At 37.6% G+C, this 23717-nt stretch overlaps 1 protein-coding gene and 1 long non-coding RNA gene across 5 annotated transcripts in view; one reads left to right on the top strand and one right to left on the bottom strand.

Annotated features, from left to right (window-relative positions):
• The window catches only part of LOC140620830 (uncharacterized), a 144340-nt gene extending 142471 nt beyond the window's left edge, over positions 1–1869 (top strand). The window contains exon 5 of the long non-coding RNA XR_012020555.1: positions 440–1869. This is a non-coding gene — a long non-coding RNA (uncharacterized lncRNA). The remainder of the gene's footprint in view (positions 1–439) is intronic.
• The window catches only part of FHIP2A (FHF complex subunit HOOK interacting protein 2A), a 36654-nt gene that overhangs the window by 5618 nt on the left and 7319 nt on the right, over positions 1–23717 (bottom strand). For all 4 annotated transcript variants that reach the window (XR_012020550.1, XM_072805198.1, XM_072805197.1 and 1 more), the window contains exons 3-16: positions 19909–20078; positions 17946–18050; positions 17363–17485; positions 11743–12036; positions 11364–11560; positions 10224–10338; positions 9633–9709; positions 9348–9540; positions 8991–9160; positions 8519–8662; positions 7558–7648; positions 5394–5537; positions 482–622; positions 19–122 (exon numbers count right to left, since the gene is read on the bottom strand). Coding sequence is in view for 3 of the 4 variants with exons in the window: in XM_072805198.1 (XP_072661299.1) it covers positions 19–122; positions 482–622; positions 5394–5537; positions 7558–7648; positions 8519–8662; positions 8991–9160; positions 9348–9540; positions 9633–9709; positions 10224–10338; positions 11364–11560; positions 11743–12036; positions 17363–17485; positions 17946–18050; positions 19909–20078 (2068 nt within the window). In the remaining variant the exon portion in view is untranslated. The remainder of the gene's footprint in view (positions 1–18; positions 123–481; positions 623–5393; positions 5538–7557; positions 7649–8518; positions 8663–8990; positions 9161–9347; positions 9541–9632; positions 9710–10223; positions 10339–11363; positions 11561–11742; positions 12037–17362; positions 17486–17945; positions 18051–19908; positions 20079–23717) is intronic.

The raw sequence follows: 23717 nt of genomic DNA on the forward strand, positions 1-23717 counted from the left end.
TGTAAAGCACTGGCTTACATAGGGCCTTCCGGTTCCAAGCCAAGCAATCGCTTTCTGACTAACAGAAGCTTGGGAGTAAAGTCTGGAATACGCTGGATTCGGACCATAAGGTCTCCAACAACCTGCATCAGAGACAAAAGGAACTGCATTCCTGTTATCAACTACAGAGGGATTTTCAGGATTTAAAAAAATCAATTTCCTATTTCTAAATGAAGAATGTCACCTTTTGGCATTAGGACTAATAACCATCTTTGGCAAAGGACTAATATATGTTCCTTAAAATATAAAAGTTACCATTTAAAAGAATGAATTTTTCTTTTTTTTCTCCACATGATATAGTAAAATAATGACTTCTTGACGGTATACACATAGTATTTTCCATTATGTAACAGTAAGTGCGTACAACGGTAAGTAATGTTAGTGGACATGTTTATTGCAGGTGTTATCAATCCTAGAGAATATAACAAAACTAAGAACTCACCCTGACGATTACGGAGAAGAGGGATCTACAGCCAGAAGCAAGGTTTACATAAGGATCCAAAAGGTACTCGTGTATGTGTGGATGAGGAAAGAGAGAAAGTCTAGATAACACGGAGGTGACTTGTAAATTTACATCATATGGCTATTGAGAGGCAAAAAACAAAAAGACATTTGACATTATTTATGATGTATACACCTGAGCACTTCATTTACCATTTCAATTTATTTTTTTGCAGGAAAGGAAAATATTTCATCTTACTCCTCCCTCCACATGCTCTTCTACAATAAAAATATTGATGATGAAGTTGACCCTTGCCATCTTAGTCAAAGTACATATATCACAATGCTAAAACTTAGGAGAAAAAAAGCACACATATAGATACAAAGAAAACATAAACACATAACATAGTCAGAATGTTTGTTTTACACAGGTTGTTCTAATTAATGAAAGTGTTCAAGATAGTATCAAAACCCACCAAAGTGTCATATGTAAAATTATAGCAGCATAGGGCACATTGAATATAAGATCAAAGATAGAAGGGAAGATATTAAGATCTTTTAAAATATAGTCATCTAATCTTAGAAATCGTATTTTTCACCTCTTAGATTATTCAGCTACTGTCAATCATCAAGAGCATGTATATAATAAAATAAAGCTACACATCACAGAACCTTCTCAGTAGAGGGAGAGTACTTGGGATAGAAATGACCCCCACGTGCCTCCCAGTGAGTGAAAAGGTTCAAAATGGTGTGACAGACAAGGATCATCTCACTCACTGCTAGAGCATGAATTCTCCCCAAACACTTGTACATCTGGATACAATCCTGCACACAGTTTTTTGTATGTAGTAATGTACAAAGCTTCATAGCAGCAACATGATTTTACTTGAATTCTGGTTTTTAAATTTTTGATCTGTTTACTCCACATAGAAAACAACTTGGAGATGCTGTACAGACCACATCAAAATCAAAGCAAAAGGCACAACTGTACAAAAACAGTTGCTGTTATGGTGCCTAGAGCTTTCAACAGAAATCTCGTTCCTTCCAGTTTTCTTTTAAGCAGCCAAAGGAAACTGAGTGGCTGAGACAAAACTGACTCCCGTGGGAGGGCTGGGGGCGAGTGAGGAACACGTGCTGAGCCCGGAGGAGAGAAAAGGGAATTGGAACGAGTGAATGTTAACCACAGGCTTTGCCTGCTTCACTCCATTCGCTGAGCAGCTGCTAAGCCCTTGATAGAATGAACACCAATTAAGAAGTGAACATTTGGCATTCGGAGGACAGCACATGCTAGGGCATGTGCCAGAAGACAGCAAAGGTGCTGTTACACGAAAAGAACCACAAGTTCTGCGTTGTAAGTCCAACTATAGCTTTTTTTTTTTTTTTTTTTTTTTTTTTTAAAGCACGAGATTCGTGAACACAGATTTTCTAAAAGAAGAAAAACTATCCTAAGGCACTCTTATTCACAATTGAGCCTCCGGCAAGATTAATGAAAGGAGATACTATTCCTATAGGAGGATAATTTGAAGAGCATATTCTCCAATTTGATAATATGTGCAACAGAACATAGCCTCCAGGACTCAATTCTTAACAAGCAATGAATTCACATTAGGTTGTATTTTAGGCACAAAGGAAACGTTTGAAAAATCTTTAAGAAGAATGTATTTGGCAAAGCATGTGAACAAAATCACTTAAAATACAACTTCAGTACAGTTTTATATGTGACTTTATTTCTGGTAGTTCAGATTTTTAGGTCACTAAATTCTACCATTTATAGGAGCTTAAATAAGTCAACAGAATATGGCTTTCAGCAAGGATATACGCTGCCACTTAAACTTGGTATTTTCTTTATAGGGTGTTACTTTGGTTTTTAGCTTTATTTGAACAAGAATCTATGTCCTTGGTTGTTTGAGGGAGTTTGAGGGTGACTCAGATTATATTTAATGTGAAAAGGAAAACAAATCTCAGCTACACAGAAACTGTCCTACCTCTGAAATGGTCTCCATTTCATAATGGTAATAACTTTATTTATTTTTAAAGATTTTATTTATTTATTCATGAGAGACAGAGATAGAGAGAGAGAGAGACATAGGCAGAGAAAGGAGCAGGCTCCATGCAGGGAGCCTGATGCAGGACTCCATCCCAGGACTTCGGGATCAAGTCCTAAGCCAAAAGCAGACGCTCAACCTCTGAGACATCCAGGCATCCCTGGTAATTAATTTAAAATAAGCTGGCCTTTTTTCTTCAATATGAGTAACTCTTTCTTGGGTTAACAGTTAAGTATATCTATTATTCTGGATCTCTTTATTTTCTACTTTACATACAGTATTCACCGGAAATGAAAGCTAACCAGATTTTTTTATGTGTCAAATGGGCTTTGCCCATCTTTGAGCTCACACTAAATATAAGGCCTGAATTTTAGGACAATAAACTCTGACTTAAAAGCATACTAATGACAAAAAAAGAAAAAGCATCCTGATGTCACCAGTAAACTTAGTCTCAATCTTCTACTAAAAAGCTAAATTTACAGATAGCCAAAATAATATGATTTAGTCATATTAAATCAAAATTTAATATGATAGCCTCTGAAATTTCAAAAAAATCCTGTACTTATCAAGATTTTGCATTTTTTAAGGTATCTAAAAATTGCTTTCTTCACTTAATTCTTAGAAGCAAATCTAAGTAGGAGGTTATGGCAAGTAATGTCAGCTTCACCCTGACAAAAAAAAAAAAATGTGACAAGTGGCATAGTTGCCCAAGACTGCCCTCTTCTCTGTCAGGGCAGAGAGAAGCAGCTGAATCTCCCTACATTTTTCCTAGTGTTGTTTATATTCTGCTTATGAACCTCAGCATCTTACTATCTTTATAAAATCATCACAAATACTACTAAATGTTTGTGTTATAGGGTATTTTAGAAAAATTAACTTTGTGACAACACAATAATATTATGAATACTCAAGACATAATTTCTCAATTATGCACGCAGGAAACTAGCTACCTTCACTAATCATCTGGAGTAAATGTTTAATTCCAGGCTGGTTCCCTGAATCCTATTTCTTTTTTCTTTTTTTTTAAGATTTTATTTTTTCATGAGAGACACACAGAGAGAGGCATAGACACAGGCAGAGGGAGAAGCAGGCTCCATGCAGGGAGCCCGATGTGGGACTCGATCCTGGGAGTCCAGGATTATGTCCTGGGCCGAAGGCAGGTGCTAAACCGCGAGCCACCCAGGGATCCCCCTTGAACCCTGTTTTTTTTTGAACCCTATTTCTATACTAAGAAACTATAAGCAAACATTATCCTCAGCAAAAAAACATTTAGGAAAGAAAGAAAATGAAACTAAACCAAGCATGCTTAGCACACCAGGACTCATGATTATCTTTGAGATCTGACTACATAATGTTCTGACCAAAAAAAGGCTTGGAAAATCAAAGGTTTTAAAGACCAAAGCTTTGAGGCTGTGGCCGTAGCAAACTAGCTGCAAGTTGCATTAACTGGAGTGGGGATCCCTCACTGACAAAATATGCCCAGAAGTCTGTCTTGCCTTGTCACTGACTCCGGGTTACAGAAGAATGGCTGAGACAGCGTGGATGAATCAGCTCTGCACTGTGATGTGCTATCTGCCTGAAATAAAAAGAACTTAAAAAAAAAAAAAAAAAGAACTTAAAAGCATTTCAGGGTATCTGCTTCCAAGTATGCTTTTATTGTTAGCACTCCACAAACTAAAGGAAAAAAATACCCAAGATCCAAATGAGGCTTAGCAAACCAGCACAAAGAACACAGTGAACTGATGAGCCCTGCTACCCAGGGGGCTGACACAGCCATGATGTTTATAGCATAACGGCTGCAAGAGCCGGATTTAACAACCAACCAAGCAAACACAAGAAACACAGCGCTTGCTTTTAAGAGGTTAAAAGAAAAAAGGACTTTCTCTCTTTACTGATTACTATCACAGTACTGACTGAAGTCTAACCCGGTAAAATACTTCTTAAATTATAATTTCTTTATTTGGCTTCCTGGTTATTGAGGACAGCCTGCTTATGGAGTATATTTCTTTTATAACTCCCTATGCTCACATAAATATTTAACTAAAATGCTAAAAAAAAGAACAAGTACTTTAATATACAATTTTAAATTAATTCCAAATTGGTTAAGACAATTTCTATGTCAAGGCAAGTATTATGCCAGGTGGTTTTACTTCAAGTGTATATCCCAGGGTGGAAAGCATTTCAAAGCTCTATTCGTCACTTTGTTCATTTGTCAAGGAGGGAGGGAGGGAGGGACGGATTCTGTAATCCCAAATTCATTTCTCCTGACAGTCAGAGAGACACACACACAGCAACATACTAGCTGATGGTGCTTTTATCTACCTTGGAATAAGTAAATTCACTTTTTCCATTTCACCTCCCCCTTATGAAAATGGATATCATTCGTAACTTCTTTGTCTGAAGAAGCAGATTCATCTAATATTGTTCTGTAATTTTAATGAGACTGGAGTGCTCAGGATTCAATTTGAAATGACGTTTAAGGTCCTTTGAATTGAACTTTACAAGGTTGACTCAATCTGTATCTGTAATAACTGTACTAACTTGAAAAAAAAAAAGGCTTTCTAAGTTATAAAAGGAAAGCATTCCAATCACCTCCAAAACATGTGAAGGCTATTAAGACAATAGTCTACAATGAGAAGTAAAATATATAATTCTATAACAGTCGTCAGGCCAAATAAAGGCTCTTTGAACATAATGAATGCATCAGAAATGCACCATTCATTGGCAATCAAGTTTTAATGAAAGTCATCTAGTGGAAAAACTAAGAAAACAGGGCTACTTTATTAAAGATATAAACTAAGACTTGAGATGAACCCATGGTGAATGGTAACAAAATAACATGAAAATTCATATTTTAAAGCTTATTACCTGATCAAGAATCCTTCCCATTCTGTCAAATAAAACTTTCAAAAAATGACCTTCGAAGAAAGTAGCTTCTAAATTGCACTTTTCCAATGCTTTTGGAGACCCAGGCCACTCCCATCTTAAGCAGATAGCACAGTAGTCCTGGAACTAGGGAAAAGCATTCACATAGTCAAAGGAGAACCAACCAACACAAACTGAGATTAAATAGAAATCCCTCTATTAGGCATATAAGAATCCGATTGAGGGTCGAGTGTCTGTTCCCTGGGAGGCACCCGTAACAGAGGGAGGGGCTCAGGTAACATGCTGACCTGTAACATGCACAGGTAAGCTTATAATCATCAAAACCAACATATGCTGTTGAAAAAATGGGCATGTGTTTCCCTTTAGAGGAATTTAACTCTACTTACTTCCATCATAGATTTAGGGAATACTGAAAAAGCAAAGTAAGTCCTAACCACATTTTCAAATCTATTTGAAAACATTGCATGCAAATAGATGAACAGAGGTGCATTGTCCAAGCAGGCAGGTCTGGCTCTCCTATGCCGTCCTGTCCCGGGACAAATCTGGTGGCCTAGAGTATGCTCTGCAGGTGGTTTGCTACCCTCGCCGTGAGAGGAGCACAAACCTGAGTAAGCATCTAGAATCCTTTACACTGCATTTAGCTGAGTAAATTTTAAGTCTGTTGAATCTCATAAAATAATCAGGGCTGGTATTTTGTGTATTTTTCTCTTCATCTTTCTAGTAATTCATTTTTATTATACTTTACCCAAGTGTCAGTCTGTAACAGATTGGAGATAATAAGGAACTGGTCCTTCACTACACAGCTTTAAACAATATGACTTAGATGAGCACAAGAAGATCTCATATAACAAAAATAAATTTGAAAAGTCTTCCCTGATATATAATTTACTTGAGTTTAAACAAAAGAAATTTAGAGCACAGTTTTTTTCCCCATCCTTTCCCTTTTCAGATTCCCCTTATTCAATAAAGCAACATTACTCTGACCTCTCTAGTTTGGAAATTACCTGAAATTAAAACAAGACATATTCTCCCACAAAGTACTAACTTCAACTTTTAAAAGAAAAACATACTTAAAACAATCAAAAAGCCAGCTTCTTAAAAAAAAAAAAAAAAAAGCCAGCTTCTTCAGTTATTTTGTGAGTTTTAAACAATTTGGCTTTTTTTTTTTTTTTTTTTTTAATTTTTATTTATTTATGATAGTCACACAGAGAGAAAGAGAGAGAGGCAGAGACACAGGCAGAGGGAGAAGCAGGCTCCATGCACCGGGAGCCCGATGCGGGACTCGATCCCGGGTCTCCAGGATCGGGCCCTGGGCCAAAGGCAGGCGCCAAACCGCTGCGCCACCCAGGGATCCCACAATTTGGCTTTTGATAGACTGTTTTCTATCCTAAACCACACCCCAACATTTAATAAGTTTTCCATTAAAACCGTCTGAAATTCTCACCTAGAAAGTAATAGTTTTAAAGTTTTTTATCCCTCTTGTTTTCTAATATTTCTGAATCTACAATAAGTACATTTGTATAAAATGGAAATGAAACTTTACAGAAAGAATAAATGCAGTTTAAAAATCCAGTAGATAATACTGACATGGGTACCACTTGTCTTGCCTTCACCCTCTTGTCCCTGAAGGCACTAGCTACACAATTACTCTACTCACTCATGCAGTCATCTGGACTTGCATTCTGGCTATAGGCATATGCAAATTAATTAGATAGAATAGCACACTTCAATCTCAAGGATTTAAATGAAAATTAAATAAGCATTTTTCTGACTTGAAACATTTCAAAATTGGGAGTTCTGTAAAATGCTAGAGAGAGGAAAGAAGACCGAGGGAAGGCTACTTAGTTTAACACTTCAGAGAAGACCTTTCAGGGAGGTAGAAAACTCCAGCACAGGAGACAGGGCATGGGGTCCTTGTAAATAACCGTTCAGGCGAGAAAAGAGGTGGAGAAGGGAACAGAGAAGTCTTGAGACAGAGATAGTAAAAGGCAAAGTTAGGTTACCTGCCCAAAGTTAAAGTGGCAAGAAGGAGTTCAGGTCCTGCAGAGAAAGGGAAACCTTTGGAGAAATGGCTGTGGGCAATTGGGACAAAGCATGCACGTGCACTCATTAGAGTACATTTCCAAAAATTAACCACTTCACTTACCTGCCTATGAGCATCTCGGAGGTAGGTGTCATATCCAGTGCCCTCGACATGGTAGGATGATTTTGCTTCATCGGGTACCAGACAGAGAAAACTTAAATGAAAAAAGCCACAATCAGTAACATAAATATTCCTACAATTCAGTATCTATGTATCTTAAACTATCGAGCAATATCTTCAGTTTAGCAAAGTATGGCTGCAAATGGAAACTTAAAAACTAAAATGATCCATTCTTAAGTACTTAATTTTGAATCAGTTTTACCGATTACTCTCTCATATCTTAAAAGGTTTTATTTAAAAATCACTCATTCCACTCAAAGTAGAAGTAAGCCTAAAAGGACTCATGTTACAGCATAATGACATACTGCCACAGTATCTGTTAATTTCAAGAAACTGGCTTTTACGTAATTAAACTGGAGACTTTTATGCATCCTAATTTTGCATCGTGGGCCGCATGCAATTTCTGTAAAGTCACCTGCCAGAACCAGGCAAATCATGGTAGCACCACGAAAGAAGAAAGAGAACATTTTCCGAGAAAGAGTACTTAAAAAAAAAAAAAAAAAGTAAAACCACAAAATCAAAAAGGAATGGCCCTACGCTTCACATATGTGAGTACATGTCCAAGATGGACATGTTGTCAAAGTGGACACTTTCCATGTGGTTCCAACTGGGAATGACTTAAAATTATTTATATTAAAAAAAAAAAGCAGGGCACTCTGAAGGTTTATTTAAGCACTATTACTCGTTTTTGTTTCTATGTTAAGTAGAGCTTTCCTCTTTTGCTATGGATTGTTGCCCCTAGGCTGTCACTTGCTACATAAACATGACAAAAAGCTGATATAATCTTTAGACTAAAGAAGGGAAGACTGAATTCACTATATATCTCCATAACAATCTAAGAACAGAGCTATTACAGGTTATAAAAACAAGAAGAGATGTAAGTCAAATTTATACAGCAACTCACCTATTTACAATTTTATGGACTTCAGTTTTCCCATCATTTTTGGGGTGCTCTGGAGTAGCAGGGGGTGAAGAACTAAGCCACTCTTGATTTGACAGAGTGTTTTCCGGTGAAATGTCAGTAAATAACGGGTCTTCTTCTAGATCTCTACGTTTAATTTAATCACGTATGAAAAAAGACAACATTTTATCACATTTTCTAAACCAGAAGATTCTCTGCCATTCTTAGAAAACATAATTTTGCTAATAAAAAAATTAAAGAATTACATTTTATAGGGAAATTAACATAAAATCTTACTCAAGAATATATTGATTTTGTTCTGTTTAATGAATACCACTTGTGATTTAAAGGGATGGTGATACCACGGCATCTAAACTTAATTTTCAAAGATCTTGTGAACCGTTAGAAGCATTTCTTTATGAATTAGGAAGAGGAGAGAGAAAATGCCAAGCTTGCAGAGTTGGGTGGAACTTACACAGCTCCTGCTATCAATCCATTCTCCACCACATCTTTATCTTCTGGACACACAGGTTTATATTCCGTATAATTTCTTTCTTCGAGATTTCTTAGGACCAAGTTGTAAAGAATGTGTTCGTTGGGTTTTTGTAAAAGATGTTCAAACATTCTTAATGTCATTATGCTTATCTGAAACCAAAATGATAAAGGGTTACTGAAAAACATCTCTGCATAAATGATTCTTCTGGCCATCCTAGAAGTCATGATTTAGATTTTCAAGCCACGTGAAGGAAGAGGCTGTATTCAAGACATCACAAGGACATTCCAACTGTATTTCCAAGAATCTAAGACCAACTCTAAATCTTACATAGCTTACCTCATCAGATATGTGATCACAATGCTCTATTAACCTGTGTCTTAAAGGGTGTCTACTAATATCTGCCAGAGTTTCCGGTTCCCTCTGTTCTCCAAGGATAAAAAACACCATTTCTTGCAGCAAAACGTCAGAGGTTACTTGCCGAACAATGCGATGGAGCAGAGCGGTTGATGTCAGAATACCCATCTCAGAACTGGGCATAACAAACAGGTAATTATTAGTGGGGAAAATAACACTGAGTAGCTATTTGGGTTTTTTTGTTTTTTAAGGAAAAAGGCCACTCACGTTTGCATCAACTGAGGTTCCATAACTCCAATAAAGAATCTTTCATGAACGGCTCTGGCAAGAGCCACAGCAGCAGTCTAGAATGCACAAGGAGCAGCATTATCTTTCTCTTTAATGGAAAAGAGAGATTAACCTGTAGCACTGCTGTCCATCTGAATTAATGGGGAAACACAAATTTGCCTGTTGACCATCTTGCTGATGGCATATAAGCCTGGACTAGATGTTAGCTACGGGGTCATTTATATTTTATCTAAATTTCCAAGAACAAGATGAAAAGGACAAAAATATTATCCCAATCGCCTTAGAGTAAATGGAGGGAGGCCAATGTCACCTCAAGGAGCTTTCGATTTTAATACTTAAAGAAATATAGGGCAGAACTTGAACTGGGGTTTATTACAGAGTTGTAACATACACATACACACCCATCCACACACACACACATTTTTAAATTTTATTTAGTTGTGTTTACTGTACTAACTATCATCCTAAAACAATTAAGATCTATTTGGGGATATAAACTGAGGAAGTTTTACTTAATAGACATTTATATTTTAAAATTATCAATAAGTAACAGAAACAAAAAAAACAAACCTTTTGTGCTTCCTTTATGAGTTGATCACAATAATCAAACCAGGAAAGAAATGAAATTAAGGCTCGTTTTCCTGGAAATGCTGAAGCATCTTCTTTATGACTATATGAGTCCAAGCTGTAAGGTGTGGGAAGAAATACTTAGTCCGAAGTTATCCCAGAGAATTAATTCAATTCAGTGCATATGGAACAATGAATGCCCGTGAATGAACTTATGCAGTTAGACACATGTACACAGGCCATGCTGGATGACTATTAGAAGCAGGTCATATAAAAGAAAGCCATGGATAAGAGAAAACCTCTTAAATGAAAGTTGTAAATAACTTTCACTCATTAAGGGGGAAGAGAGAGACTAATGCAGAATGCCATCTGCAGAGGGAAAACCACATGGCAGTTCCTTGTGCTCCCCCATAAATTTGACCAAGTCGTGGGAATGAAATGTTGGAGGTTCTCAGGTGCTAGGAGGCGTGCAAAAGGAAAACAAGTGGGCTGCTTCTCCTCCCACCATAAAACACGATACAGTAGTAAAGGGAATCTATGGGTCTGCCCCACAGATGCTGCAGACTATCAGGTGGAAAGAGACAAGTAGAATACACAGAAAAATTATGACAGGTTATTATACTAAAATGATGGGATTGGGGGTACTTTTCCTCATGCTGCTTATAAACTCATAAATGCTCTGCAATAATAATATTTTCCTGTGAGAATTATGGGAAGCCCCAAAAGGTGGATCGGGAGGGTGGAAGCATAAGGTAGGAGGGGAGAGTCCATAAACACAAGCCACAAAACATGAAACTGCCCGAGAGGCTGCAGGATGTTTCTAAAAGGATGTTCCTTCTTTCAGGAATCAAAATAAATAAATGAATAAATAAAAGTTATTGGTTTTCATGTAATTAGGTCTTATCCGACCACTATAATGGAAAAATAGCTTAACTCTGTAACAGCTGGATTGTTCCCATACCAATTCATTCCTGACTAGTAACAAATTTAAAACAAGCCTCAGAAAATAATCCCATTTAATGATCACAAGCAATGTCACATTTTCCACGACAGAAGGTTTATATCACTGCAAAATAGAAGTGAATTTAAAAGTATAGGTGTAAGAAACCGCTCCTACAGGAAAACACAAGTGATAGTTCTTACCCCCAGTTAATTGCTTCCACTGTTTCGATATCTAACGGGTCCACCGACTGAGGTAGGGCCTTGTACAGGGAAGCGAGTCTGTCTGTCAGCAGTTCGCACAAACAAGTGCTCTGCGTGAGGCATTTGGCAGCTGCAGGCTCCGGCAAGCTTACTAACAACATCAAGCCTTCACAGGCCTTCACAGCTATTCGGCCATCCTGAGGGGAGAAAACACACACCCCTTCAATTCTTGAATTAGCTGCGTGTCAAGTTGTTTGGGAAAAAATTCAACTGAAAAAGATCTAATGTTTTACACAAAAATAAGAATAGACTTTTTTTTTCTTATTTCAAATATACGTAACTGTGATCAGGTTAGGGGGTAAGAGTAAGGAAGACTCACAGGACTTCTAGTGAGATTTAACAAGGAATTCACTAAGTTGTAATCCTGGTTTGGACGAACAACTGTGGCCTCTGGCAGTGAGGTGACAGCAAGATTATCTAAGCTGGTGGACAGGTCATCTATCTGCTGAGGAGGCTCGTCTTCTAACTCTGTGTGCTCCAGCCCCATGGCACCAGACAGTTCCTCTGGCTGACAGGACTGTCCTGTGTCTGTTGACAAGCAATCTTGACCTTTCAATGAGTCTTCTGAAATTACATCTGGTGTGCCTTTGGAAGCCAATGATTTCAATTTATTCTGAAAAAGAATACATGTTCTGCAAGATTCACACTAGAAGACTTATAAAACAGAAATCATATTTTTATCTGTTTTTCTATAATTCACATTCAATGTAGCAATAGATGAAAGTGTTACAACAAATGAAAATACTCAGACTTCAACAAGCTGTGCTTTAGATATTTTAAAATTGCTCAGGAATTTATAACACTCTTTCTGCTAAGTACAAAATGGTTTACCATGACCATAAGCGATGAACAACACTAGTGATAACTACGTGACTACTGCTAAAAACAACTGATGTTAGTGAAGAAAAAAAAGAATCAGGAATTCAATTGGAATTAATTGTTTTCTCATCACGAGGCTCTATAGAAAATATATAGCCTCGATGTTGATTCTTCTAAGATGAATTTCCTTAGATGATTTTTCTGTTTTCCCCTTGTACCTCTGCTTTACTAAAAAAAAAAAAACCTCATTACTCTCAGGACCTTTTTCTTAAGTGTTCTTGATGAGAAAAGAAAGATTTACTTGAAATGTTGGCCCCACTTCCCCAACACATACATAAACATGAGGAGAAAGGGTGCCTGGGTAGCTCAGTTGGTTAAGCGTCTACCTTTGGCTCAGGTCATGATAGTGGGGTCCTGGGATCGAGCCCCATGTCGGGCTCCCTGCTCAGCAGGGAGTCACCTTCTCCCTCTCCCTCCTCCTACTCGTATGTACTCTCCCTCTCTCAAATAAATAAAATCTTAAAAAAAAAAAAAAAAAAGGAATCTTAACCAAAGCAAATCATTAGTTTTAGGGAAAAAGTGTTTTGCTTTCCATTTGAACCTAAGAGCAAAAATCAAATCATGCATAGAGGTTAGAAGTCATCATGAACCAGCTTCTCCTAAGGGGCCATCTCACCGTGTTTCACCCATCACAGAGGTGAATTCAATGCTGACTGAATTCAAAGTTCTATTTCCAAAGTTATAGTATACTTATTATAAATCATTTTATTACAGTTAGACCAATCTTCTTGAGAAACTGAGCCCACAGCACGTTAAAACAACTTTGTAGAACTCCATGAATCCTCCATACAACTCTCCAATTTCCTACAAAATCAGTTGCATATCACAGTCCTTATGAATACAAAACACTTGATTCCATCTAAAATACTAGTAAGATTGTTGGAAATGGTATCTCAGATAAGAAGAGCAAAGGGAAGAATAATCTTAGAATAGCACTCGTTAGATGAGTATTTCTCAAAGTGTGACTCAAGACTATTGGTGTCATGGTCTTCTGTAGAGCTTGAGAAAAAGCAGATTCCTGGGTCCCACCCAGACCTGCTGAATGAGAATATCTGGAGGTGAAGCCAAGGAATCTGCATTTTAATTTATTACTTATATTACTGAAGTATTCTTGACAACGTTATATTGATTTCAGGTATACAACACCGTGATGGAATCTGCATTTTTAAAAATGCTCTCTAGGTGATGAGGAAGTGCTATCTTCTCTCACACTTCGATTCTTTTTTTTTTTTTTTTTTTTTTAGATTTTATTTATTTATTCATGATAGACATAGAGAGAGAGAGGCAGAGACACAGGTAGGTAGAACGAGAAGCAGGCTCCATGCCGGGAGCCCGATGCGGGACTCGATCCTGGGACTCCAGGATTGCGTCCTGGGCCAAAGGCAGGTGCTAAACCGCTGAGACACCCAGGGATCCCCCACACTTTGATTCTTAACTGAAACTGTTCCCTTTCTACTCCTATTAGGGATTTAATGATAGCCCCCGCACATTTATACACATAACCTCCAAATCTCTTGAACCCAGACTTCTTTCCTAAATCACAGATTTGCAAGACCAAATACCTGCCAATTATCTCTACTAGGATACCAGGAGGACTCAAAACATCCAGAACCATAATTACCCTATGCCCCTCAAAATAAGCTCCCTTGAAGCTCCCTTCTTTCTGTTTGCAACAGCCTTACTAGTTCAAAAATTCAAGCACTCATCATCTTTTCTCTTGCTTCCTGCACAAGCCCATACAGAATCTACCTCTGACGTCTCTTGAACATATTCACTTCATTCCATCCCAGTGCTTCCAACTTATAGTCCTTGTTGGGGTTACTACCTCAGCCTCCAAGCTGGTTTCTTCTGCTCTTCTTTTTACTCTCAAAGGAATCCACGGGACAAGATGCCGCCACCAGTTTAACTGAAGGCATACACACCATCATGTAATAACAACCCTTCTCAAAAATCTTCAATGACTCCCCAGTGACTTCAAGTATGTTCAAATTCCTCATGCTGTCATTCAAAGCCTTTGACCCTTCCTAGTCAATCTCTCCAGGCCCTTTTCTTATCACATATCCTAATTACACTGTTTCATGAACACACCACAAACTTCTATATCTTCATTCCCTTACTTATGTTCACCCATTGTTATCTGAACACCTGTCAGGGTTCATATCAAAGATAACCTCTTCCATGACGTCTTTCCCAACAACCTAGAGCAGATGTAATCCCTTCATCCTAGGAAGACTTAAGGCACATTCACATTTACTTTGTACCCTTCTTATGATACTCACCTTACTCTACCTCAGGTTATATAGCCTTGTCACCAGACTATAAATTCCTTTAGGGCAAAAACTGTTCCTAACTCATTTACCTTGGGCACTTAAACCATAGCAGATGCACATAGTAGCTGATATACATGAAAAGAGAGATTAGATTTCAGGGGATACATGCCTGAGGACTACGAAGTACTTTTGTTACTCTCTATAGTTATCAGTAAAATAGCTGCATTTCTCTAAAGATTCATTCATTAAGTATTAATTAGGCAGTTATTATACATTATACTGGACACTAGAGAAGCTGTGGGAACCCAAAGATGAATGAGACAAGTCCTTGTCCTCAAGGAGCTTACTGAGCAGCAGGAAAAATAAAACACATTTCAATAACTCTAATGCCAGGGAGACTGAAATAAACACATCAAAAGCTTACGAATAGTCTTGAGAAAACAGAGATGCCTATCACCTCAGGCTGTAGAGAAGTACATGCTTTAAAACGGGTGTATTATAGCAGACATGCCACTGATTCTGAAGAGTGTTCTCTGTAAGCAAGGTCTGAACATAAATGCTTCTCCGAAGACAGGTAAACAAAGTACATCTCACCATCAGCACACATAGGCTCACACATGTTCTCTGCTTCTGATCTATGGCTGTGTACTTAGGAACAGGTTTTAGAGATTCTGAGAAAAAGTCCTTAAAGCATAAGCTTGGGCAAAAATCCACTCACTGAAAATAACTAAGATCAGCTAAAAAAAGCTTTAGTAAGTGACCTTTGAGAAGAAAAATCCCAGACTTAGCTAGATTGAGATATTTGATATACTTATATCAAAAACCAAGAGGATTAATACCACCCTAATTAATAAACCCTTAAAATCTGAAATCATAAGTTTATTCCAGCTAATTTGAAGTATACCTTCAAAATATGAGGTACATCATGAAAAACTGGCATTCAAAATTCGTATCACTACCTAGAAACTTACGAGCATGCCACTGTGCAGCTTGGCTGCCTACTCATCTTCAGTAAGCATGCAGAAGAGGATCTTGGGTGACTTATTTAATAAAGTGAATCAGAAAACAAACCCATCTACTACAACGGCTAAAATTTTTAAAAACAAAGCAAAACAAAACCCTGACAACACTCACTCTGACAAGGATGTGGAACAATGGGAATTCTCATATGCTGTTGGTAGGATGCAAAATGATAAACCCATTGGGGTAAAACAGTATGGCAGGTTCTTTTTTTTTTTTTTTTTTTTTTAATTTTTATGATAGTCACAGAGAGAGAGAGAGAGGCAGAGACACAGGCAGAGGGAGAAGCAGGCTCCATGCACCGGGAGCCCGACGTGGGATTCGATCCCGGGTCTCCAGGATCGTGCCCCAGGCCAAAGGCAGGCGCCAAACCGCTGCGCCACCCAGGGATCCCCAGTATGGCAGGTTCTTATGAAAAAAACTATACACTTGCCACAGGATTCAGCAACTCTGCCCTTAGGCATTTACCCAAGTGAAGTGGAAATCTAAGACCACACAAAAAAACTGGGTGTGAATGTGAGGCAATTCATAATTGCCTCAAACTGGAAACAACCACAACTCCCTCAACGGATGGACGAATAAACAACTGTGACATGTTCATGCAATGGGACACTACTCAACAGTATCAAGGACCAAACTCGTTAAATCTCAAAGGCTGGTGACATTTTGTGACTTTCTGTAAAAGAGGAAACCTGTGACAGGAGCATATCAGTGATTACTGGGGACGGGCAGGGAGCGAGAAGGGGACTGCAGGAGGGGGGCGGAACTGCTGTGTCACTTGATGGTGGTGGTAGCTACACAACTGTGGGTTTGTTAAACTCAGAGAACCATACTCCAGAAAGAGCAAACTGCAGTGTACATCACTTACACCTAACCTAGGGGAAAAAAGAAAGACGACAAAAAGATGTAAAAAAGAACTAAAAAAACAAAATTCATTTTTCTACTATATTTCTAAATGACTTCACTGAGGAAAAAAAGTGAATGATAGAAGAAAGTACACAAAGTATTTTCGATTTAAAACTAGGAGTAAAACTCAAAATATCGATTGGTGTAACACGTAAAGTATGATCCAGTGACTATGGCTAAGAAAAGACAGTACAGGATACTAGAGCGATCGCAACTGCTATGGAGAGGTAACTCGTGATTTTGCACATCCAGCCAAATCCGCACACACCACCCCCACCTATCCTAGGCCAGATTATCCACGCTCCACACTAGAGCAAACCTGGCTGAAAACATGATAGCTCATAAGCTCCTGTGACTTTGCCCTCCTTAATATTTATTTATTTTTTTTTAATTTTTATTTATTTGTGATAGTCACAGAGAGAGAGAGAGAATGAGGCAGAGACACAGGCAGAGGGAGAAGCAGGCTCCATGCACCGGGAGCCCGACGTGGGATTCGATCCTGGATCTCCAGGATCGCGCCCTGGGCCAAAGGCAGGCGCCAAACCGCTGCGCCACCCAGGAATCCTGACTTTGCCCTCCTTGATTTTCCCTTTCACATTGCACCCCTGCTAAACCTCGACTCTGTATTTGTCCAGGCTGTGTACTGCCCTGTGTATCCAGCTCAACTACTTTCTCTGAAAACTGTCCTCCTCAGAAGACTTCAAGTTAAAACAGGGATTGCCAATGAAAAATAATTCTAGGAAGTAAAACAAGCCCTATGACACCCATAAAATGTAATTCCTTCTAATATTTTTTATAGAATTCAATTCTTAAAATAATTTTAATACAAGCACGCTTTGAAGGTTGACAAGAAGAGTATCATACCTCCAGAAAAAAATTAACCAAGTAGGGATTTTGTTTCAGCTTTGCACACACGATACAGAGAAACTGGATTTCTTCGTTTTCTGTTGGTGTTGCAAGGACTTCACCACAGAGTCGAATTAATTTCTGTTAAAAAATTTTAAAAATGTTTTTCAAGCTTCTGTTACTTTTTACACATATTGTAGTAGCCATCTGCTTGCCTTATGAATACTCTTTTCAAATAATGCAAATATACCATACCTTGCATTTTTCAGACAGAGCACTATTTACAATCATCCATAACAAGAGAGACTTACTAGTAACAAGTTTTTCAATACATTACCCTAAAAAAGTAATAAGTACACAATAAACTCCTTGAGATATCATAGAGATAAATTAAAGGAAAAACTAATGTTTCAAGTTTTAAGAGAAAGATATATAGAGTAAAAATACAAAGTCATGCATACAAAAAACTCAAGTATTTGCTAATTTACATGTTATTTTTAGAATAATTTCCTTTATTTTAACTCTTAGAAAGATCACATTAAATTATTTATACTAAAAGAAATCAAACTAAATAATTTTTTTGTAAGGGGAACAAAAATACCTGCACTGGCCTGTGGACATTAATGTGTGGAAGCAGCGGCTGTTGGATTCTTCCCAGGAGTTTAGTGTAGAACACCAAAACCTGCTGTTTCATTCCTGGAGGACACTGGGCACATAAAAAAGGAAAAGCAAACAAGAAGAGAACAGATGATACAAACACACTTACTCAAAAGCTTAAAGAACAGGAACGTGAATGAATTTGCTGAACCTCAAATGTCAAGGCCATCAGCCAATTAATCAGTCTTTCAGAATAAAATTCACAATCAAATATTAATGACTGGTATTCTAGAAATAAAATTATATCTGGGATTATAATACCGCTTATGGAGCCACAGGCTGATGTAATGACAGACAGCATGGTAATAACACACTGCCGAAATCAGAGTTTGGTTCCAGCAACATCAAGCTGTTTGTATTCTAAATGCTAGGATAACATGAAACTATTATGGTTAACTCCATGGGCTAAAACAGAGGCAGAGTCTTGTTACCTCCACTAACAACAGGTAATCGATAACTTTCCATTACAGAGATGGAGGAGTAAACAAAACCTTCTAGCATGTACATGTAAGTAAAGGGAATCCTCTGGTATAAAATGCTGAGATTTATTCTAACAATGCTGTTTTGCATTAGTTGCAAAATTATTTACATTATGATTACTATAAACAATGAATATTTAATAAAGAAGTTTTTGTAACATGCCAGCTGCTTTAAATCTTTACTGAAAACTAGGTAAACCTGATGATTACTTATACAGTGGGTTAACAGAGCGCAAACTAACAAGGCTATCTGTTCTATGACTAAGCTGCTTATACTGCCCTGCAATTAAAATACAGTCACAAAATGAGCATTTCCACAGCATCATCATAGCCATGCTATCTGGAAATGGTATAAACGATAATCTCATGTACAGTAATATTTTTTTAGATAGCAGATCCTCTACATTATTCAGATAAAACAATAATATTAAACAATCACCAGTATCAAAATTAATTTGCTAGTGGTACAATTATTAACTTTCACTCAAAGAGCAATTAATCAATTCAACTTAGTGTTGTACTGTCCCTCTCTTCACAGGGCAGGGGAGTGGATGTCCTGCCTCAAAAATATAAATTGCATCAATTTAACTTAAAATGAATTGGAAGAAAAAAAAAATGAATTGGAAGTATTAAAGACTTAGTTAAGAGGAAACTGTCCATAATACCACTATTCATAACTCTATCTGGTGTTTAAACATGTTGATTTTTTTTCCAGTTTGATTTTCATGTAAATTATAGGAATTCACAGAACAGAAGCTCAGATTTTGAGACTTGGAGGAGGCCCTTGGTGATCACCTATTTGATCCAAAGAGAAAGCAGATTAAGCAAAGGGACTTTTTAGATCATAGTATATTAGTGACAAAGCCAGGCACCCCAAAGTTCTTCCCCTTCCCTTGCACTCCCACAGGCTTTGAAACTCGCCCTTATAAGTAATCTGAAAGTTTCCTGTGGCATATTATTCATATCATAAATATCAGTTTTGCAAAGAGTTCCCAAGATTCACGAGGCCTCAAAACTTAACATGGCTGCACTCAGTAGAGATAATGTCAGAATAACCAGTGACATTCTCTTTTAGGATTATGAAAAATAATTCCTATTTTCCTAACCCAATTTTCACTGGGTTCCTTCTCACATCCTTTGATTGTAAGTACATGTACCTGAGTGTATTTTCATAAATGTTTATACGGTGATTCGAAGCAGCCTAAGTACCAATTGTTGTTTAGAGCCTTTGGGGGCTTTGCTAGCTCTCTGGAAAAATCACATCCATGCAGGCTGCACATTTTCTGTTTTACACAATCCTCACTTGAATCCCACCATGCTTAATACATACCTCTAAGATTAAATTTAGTACATGGCAGCTTGTTTATCTCTAAGACATTAATGCATGTATTACATGCCCAAGAACATAATGGGGGATTAGGAACTTACGTCAGCTTTTCCTAAGGTATATAATGTTTCCAAGATCTTGTGATGAAGTAAATATTCCATACATGGCCCTGTCACTCCGAATTCTCGCTCACGTTCTTCTTGCAGCAAAATACCCAACATCTGGTCCAGATGAGAGGGAATATTTGTATCTGTCACTGGGGCTTTATCATCTAAATAAAAAAAAAAAAATACATCAAACATTCAAACCTTTTAAAACTGCCTATTTTGTACCTAAAGTACTCTTGATATTTCCCTGTTCCAATTCAAACTGAGAAAAACCTCAACTACACACTCAAGTGAAGTTTATGTTCATGGAATAATTATCTTTGCCAGGATTTAGGTGGTTCTTTTGCTATGTCCTTACTCAAAAATGGAATCAATATTCTGAAATATATTCTATTAACTTTGTCCATGCATAACCAAAATAAGAGCCACTTATATGGAAATAGCAACATGATCAAGAAAAATACACGTAACATCAAAGTTTTGTATGTACTTACAATTAAAATTTTTTTTTCAAATAGCCAGTTCAGAAGATCTGAACTTTTAGATCTGAATTTTAAGTCTCTTTATATAGAAACAGGTTCACCTTAAACATTAAGCTGAATTAGATAAGATATATAGAGAGGGCAGGTTCTGTTTCTGAATGCTCCTGAATCACAATGTAACACTGGAAGTCAGACCTCTTAGAGCTCCTAATTCATCTCCATCTGTGAAAACATGAGGAGCCCAAAGAAAAACTTCTGACATCTCTCATTAACAGGCAGCTATTCCCAAAGCCAAAACTTCTTCTCAGGAGAATTCTTATTATGTACTATCGATTTTTTTAAAGATACAAATTCATAGATACTTTTTCAAGTTCATAGTTGAACTTGAAAAATCACATGGTTTAATCAACTTATCCATATTGTATGAGGGCTGAATTGCTCTTAACAATATGTGAAGTTTTACAGAATGTTTAAATACAAAATATACTTGGAAATGCCAAGTTCTTACTCATGTCTCTGTTGTCTTTTACTTAGTACTTCCATAGTAGGTGCAACACAATCCTAGTTTGATTATGTTGCTTTGCCTGTGTGCATGTGTATGTATGTGTGCACACACCCACGAGCACACACACACACACAGTGTGAATCATAACTCTAAGCCTATAGGGAAAACAATGGAAAGACAATGGTCACCCTTGTTTCCAAGGACGATACATGTACCAAATCTGATAGAGTATGTGGCAGGTACTAAGAACATGGAGCTGGGAGTTAGACAATTTGCATTCAAATTTTGGTTCTGTCACTTGTAGCTGGATGACCTTGGTGAACTACTTAAGCCTCAGTCACCAACTCCTGTAAAATGGGGCTAATCTATACCAGTAAGTGTTATAGTACGACTACAATGAAACTATGGGTGTGAAGCTTGGTGCCTTGACACATACTAAGAAGAAGTGTTAACTTGGGATGTTTCATTTCATATTCTTCTAAAATGAATAGCCAGCCACTAATAGAAGATAATCTGCAAGTTTGCTTTAAATTTATTTTGTTTAATGTTTTCTCCCATTTAATTACAGACTTCATATAAACATCCCAGGAAAGAATCCATGTTCAAGCATGGTTTGATTACAGTTATTAGAGGAGAAAAATGACCAGAAAGGCTTTGTAAATTGAGAGACAAATGAATTTTAAATGTGATTTGACAGGATTAAAATCCTAGCTTCCCCTTCACTCCTGAGCTGTATGTAAGTCTCTGTGCCTCTCATATGCCATACCTTAAATCCCTTTGTCCTCCTTCTCGATCTTGCACTCCTACTCATCCTTCAAAACCCAGGCTATGGACTCTGCCTTCTGTTTCTCCCTGCTTTGTTCTCTGTGTCTCTCTCACACACACATTTGTACCATCTTTTATTATAACATACTTGTTTCTCCTAAACTGCAAAAAAACTCATTTAAAGCAAGAACTTAAAGCCTTTTCTTTGAAATGTTTCCTTAAAGCTATGGAGGAGTGAAAAATTCACAAGGGCTAAGAAGAGTCATTTGAAAAGGCAGTTCCTCTCAAAAAACTTTCCTATAGATCTGCTGTTTAAATACCTATATTAAGGTAGATATTATATTTTACATGGAAAGGTATACATACATTTTGCGTCTAGTTTTTATGTATTATACAAACATAAAGGATTTTTTTCTTTTAAGGAATTATAACCTAGGACCCCATCAGCTTCCCCAATCAGACTGCCTGAATACTCTATTTCAGGAGGTGCCAGACCTTGGCCTGTTGGATAAATCTGGCTTTGCCACCTGTTTTAAGTTGTACTGGAACAAAGGAACACTATTCTTTTACATATTGTCAATGGCTACTTTGGCACTACAACAATACTGAGTAGCTGTAACACAGGCCAAAGAACCCACAAAGCCTAAAATATTAACTATCTGGCCCCTTACAGAAAGTTTGTCAATCTTTGACCTAATTTATTTCACAATCCCCCTTACTCTCCACCCTTCTTTTTCACTGGGAAAGATAGAAGCAACCAGAAAAGAACTCTTGAAGACTCTGTACCACATCCACCCTCTTTTTTCATGTATACTCATATACTCTACTTTCTACACCTTATTTTTACGGATGGAATGTCCACATGCCTATTAAGAGTAAGTCTTCACTTGTGCACTAGACCCCACCCCTTAGCCTATTTAAGGGTACTGCTCAGAAATTATCGCATCTAACTCTTGCCTACCTTTCTCTCTCTACTAGATCACCCCATCAAGGTACAAACTGCAATATCTTCCATCTTTAAAAAAAAAAATAATAATAATACCCTCTCTTTGAGGGGCACTTGGCTGCCTTAGGCAGAAGAGCATAAGACACTGATCTCAGGGCTGTGAGTTGGAGACCCATGTTAGGTGTAGAGATTAATTAAATAAATCAATTAAACTGAAAACACTCTCTTGATATCACATCTCCCCCAGGCTAATGCTCCACTTCTCACTCCCCTTTCCATTAACATAAGAGAGCAGTCCATACATACTGTCTATACATGTTCTCTGCCCATTTTCTCTTAAACATACTCCAATCAGTCTTCCCTTTCTGCCTCGCCATTAAAACGGCTCTTATCAAGTCCACTAATGAGCTCCATGTGGCTAAGTCCAAAGATCCTTTCCTAGTCTTCATTAGCTTGACATCAGCATCATTTGACATAATTAATCCTTCTCTCCTATCCTAGCTTCTAGGACACCATTTTCTCTTGGCTGTCTTCTATCCCACTAGCAAAAGTGGTTTCCTTTGCTATTGTTCTCATCATCCCAACCTGGACCCTGGGCCCAAGTGTCCATTTCTGAACATCTTCTCTCTTCCATATATCTTTACTCCCTAGAACATCTCATCCAGTCTCATGGCTTTAAATCCTACTTACATGTGATGACTTCATTTCATATCTCTGGTTTAGAACTCCACCTTAAATTCCAGATTCCTATTTCCAACTGTCTACTCAACAAACCCAACTGGACGCATAGTTGGCATCTCAAATTTAACATGTCCAGAATACTCTTATAAACCTGTTCCTCCTGTAGTCTCCCTGTCCTGGTGAGTGGCCTTTCTATTTTCCAACTGCCTAAGCCCAAAACTTTGGAATTTCCTTGACTCTGTCTCTCATACCCAACATCCAATCTGTCACAAAAACTTTCTGCAAAATACACCTAAAATACAATCACTTCTTACCAGTTCCACCAGACCAGTGCAATAGCCCCTAATTGTCTGTAGCTTCACCTCTTCATCCCTCCAATCTTTTTTTCACAGAAGCTAAAGTGGTCCCTTTAAAAAAGATTATG

This window comes from Canis lupus, chromosome 29 (genome assembly GCF_048164855.1).
Source record: "Canis lupus baileyi chromosome 29, mCanLup2.hap1, whole genome shotgun sequence".
NCBI classification, from domain to species: Eukaryota; Metazoa; Chordata; class Mammalia; order Carnivora; family Canidae; genus Canis; species Canis lupus.